This window comes from Vespa crabro, chromosome 4, assembly GCF_910589235.1.
Source record: "Vespa crabro chromosome 4, iyVesCrab1.2, whole genome shotgun sequence".
Lineage (NCBI taxonomy): Eukaryota > Metazoa > Arthropoda > Insecta > Hymenoptera > Vespidae > Vespa > Vespa crabro.
Window position 1 is genome coordinate 7,080,787 of NC_060958.1, and position 2,500 is coordinate 7,083,286.

The 2,500-nt window shown below is 28.7% G+C and overlaps 1 protein-coding gene across 3 annotated transcripts in view; it reads right to left on the reverse strand.

Annotated features, from left to right (window-relative positions):
• LOC124423815 overlaps nucleotides 1–2,500 on the reverse strand; it is a 90,120-nt gene that overhangs the window by 1,745 nt on the left and 85,875 nt on the right. For all 3 annotated transcript variants that reach the window (XM_046962037.1, XM_046962036.1, XM_046962035.1), the window contains one exon: nucleotides 1,133–1,239. In XM_046962037.1, the coding sequence (XP_046817993.1) occupies nucleotides 1,133–1,239 (107 nt within the window). The remainder of the gene's footprint in view (nucleotides 1–1,132; nucleotides 1,240–2,500) is intronic.

Sequence of the window (2,500 nt, forward strand, 5' to 3'; positions counted from 1 at the left end):
AAGACCGATTGAAAAATTTTATATTCTCTTACGTTTCATTTTCAATGTAATTAAAGAATACACTTTCTTTTTTACGCTCAAAAAAAAAAAATAAAAGAAAAAAGAGAAAAAGGTGGAAAAATAAAAGAAAGGAAAAAGATTATTATTGTACGATGATCAAAATAAAAAGTTATTTTATATCAGTAAATCCGGATTTTCTTCTCTATCGTTTACCATTCTGTTGGTAAGTAAGAGAAGATAAAGAGTAAAGTAGATATAAAACACAAGTTCTTTCGCCTTCCATCTATCTCTTTACCACGTGTGACGTTTCACTCTTATATAGATTTTTACCTTTGTCAAATAGAAAAGGAAATCCCCTATGGTGTTAAAGTGATTTACGTATATAGCTTTCAATAACGTCACGCCATATGTTATGTCGAAGCAATGTCGGTTAAATCGAAATCGGCGTGGAAACGTTTTAAGACACCGAATCCGGTAAGATTAAATGTATCTATTTCTCTCTCTCTCTCTCTCTCTCTCGCTTTTTTTTTTCTTTCATTCGAACCTTATATTCGATAGAACCCGATATACGCTTTTCTGGCACGAAAACACGACGAAATGATACTTCGAAAATAAGAAAAAGAAAAAAAGGTCGAAAGAGTTTCTTCTTCGAGTTCTCTTTTTCTCGATCGTCAACACTCGTACTCGTACAAGTTCATAATTTTTATTTTTTGCCAATAGAAAAAACTTGTTATATCTATCCTCTGAGAAATCTATAAATCCATCGAACCTTTTCCTCCTTTTCCATGATACTATTTTCCTATTTTCTTTCTTTCTTCTTCCTTTTTCTTTTCCTTTTTTTTTTTTTTTTTTTTTTTTTCATATACATATCCAATATAATAATTTGTCAGATAATTATTTTAGATAATTTTCTTTCATTTTCATTCTTTTCAATATTTATTGATTTATTTATATGCATATATGTATATTTAATATTTTGCATATTTAATAATTTTCGATTTTCGAAAACGAAAGAGAAATAAATTATTTCATTTCAAATAATTTAAAGAGTAATTTCACTTTTTTAGCCTTATTTATTTATTCATTTATTTTTGGACTTTTTTTAATATCTTTATTTTTTTTTTATACACACCTTTAAAACACGAATAAGATTCCTAAGTCCCGTATACTTTTTCAGCAGCCTGTACAGATCATTGGTCATCTGGGTATTCTCCGATTCGATCATTGCCGTTGTCATACCTGCGTCAACGAAACAATGGAGGAAACAAATTAATTGCCGGTAAAACTCGGGACTCAATGTATACGCAGAAGAATTTACGATTCATTCAATAATATTCTCTTTTTCTTTTCTTTCTTTTTTTTTTCTTGCTTCATAACAATCATTTTTATAATATATCGATGATTAACAAATAAACGCGGGAAATTACCATTAGTAGCGAAAATTACCATTACGATTAAATTCGATATAACAATCATTGATAATTGCGATAGGATGGAAGTATCGAACGATAGTATTTTCGATTGGAGTAAAATTGATTTTTCTCTTTTTTCTCTCTCTCTCTCTCTCTCTCTCTCTCTCCGCGTATACATTTTTTCTTTTTTTCCTTACGTTCTAACAATTAGATATTGAAATGTATGTAGATAATAAATAGGTTGAAATTTCATAATAATAATATATCAATTAATAGAGAGACACTTAATTCAAAATTATATATAAATTAAAATACAAAATTATATACCGTATGTAAAATTGTAGCAATTAATTCAACATTTATTTTTTACCATAAGTTATTCGTTCCAACTCTCTTATGTATTAAAAAATATTTATATATATAAATATATAATGTTTTTTGGTATTTTTACTTAATCTTTGACAAATCGTTAAACTCGTAATTACAAAAAATAAAATAAATATTATTATCATTATTATTATTAATATTATTATTATTATTATTATTATTATTATTATTGTTGTTATAATTTCTCGTTGATGAAACGAAAAAGAAAAAAAAAGAAAGAGGAAAAGAAAGAAAAAAATTTCATACGCCTTGAGCCCATATCCCTTTTCTTTTTATTCCCCTCTATTGTTTGCCCATATCAATTTTCTGACAAATGCGTTTCGACCTTCTGATATCTCGATACAAATTTCATTGATGCTCAGTTGGTCTCTTCTTTTTTACTTTTTTCCATCTTCTTTTTCTTTTTGTCGATCGTTCGAGAGCACGTACGACAGAAAATAATATATTATTCATGCTTGGAAACTTTCCAACGAAGGCGATAGCTATCGTCCGTCTCTTTTTTCCGCACAATTTGCCGTAGGAAAAGGGCCTTTGCTCGAGAAAAAGATCAGTGATCCTTCTACACCCTTCTCTCTCTCTCTCTCTCTCTCTCTCTCTCTCTCCGTTTTTCTCTCTTTCTCTGTTCATCTTCTTTTTCGAACGATACTTCGGAGTAAATTTACTTGGACTTTATATCCGGATACCTTGGAAACTTTGACTTT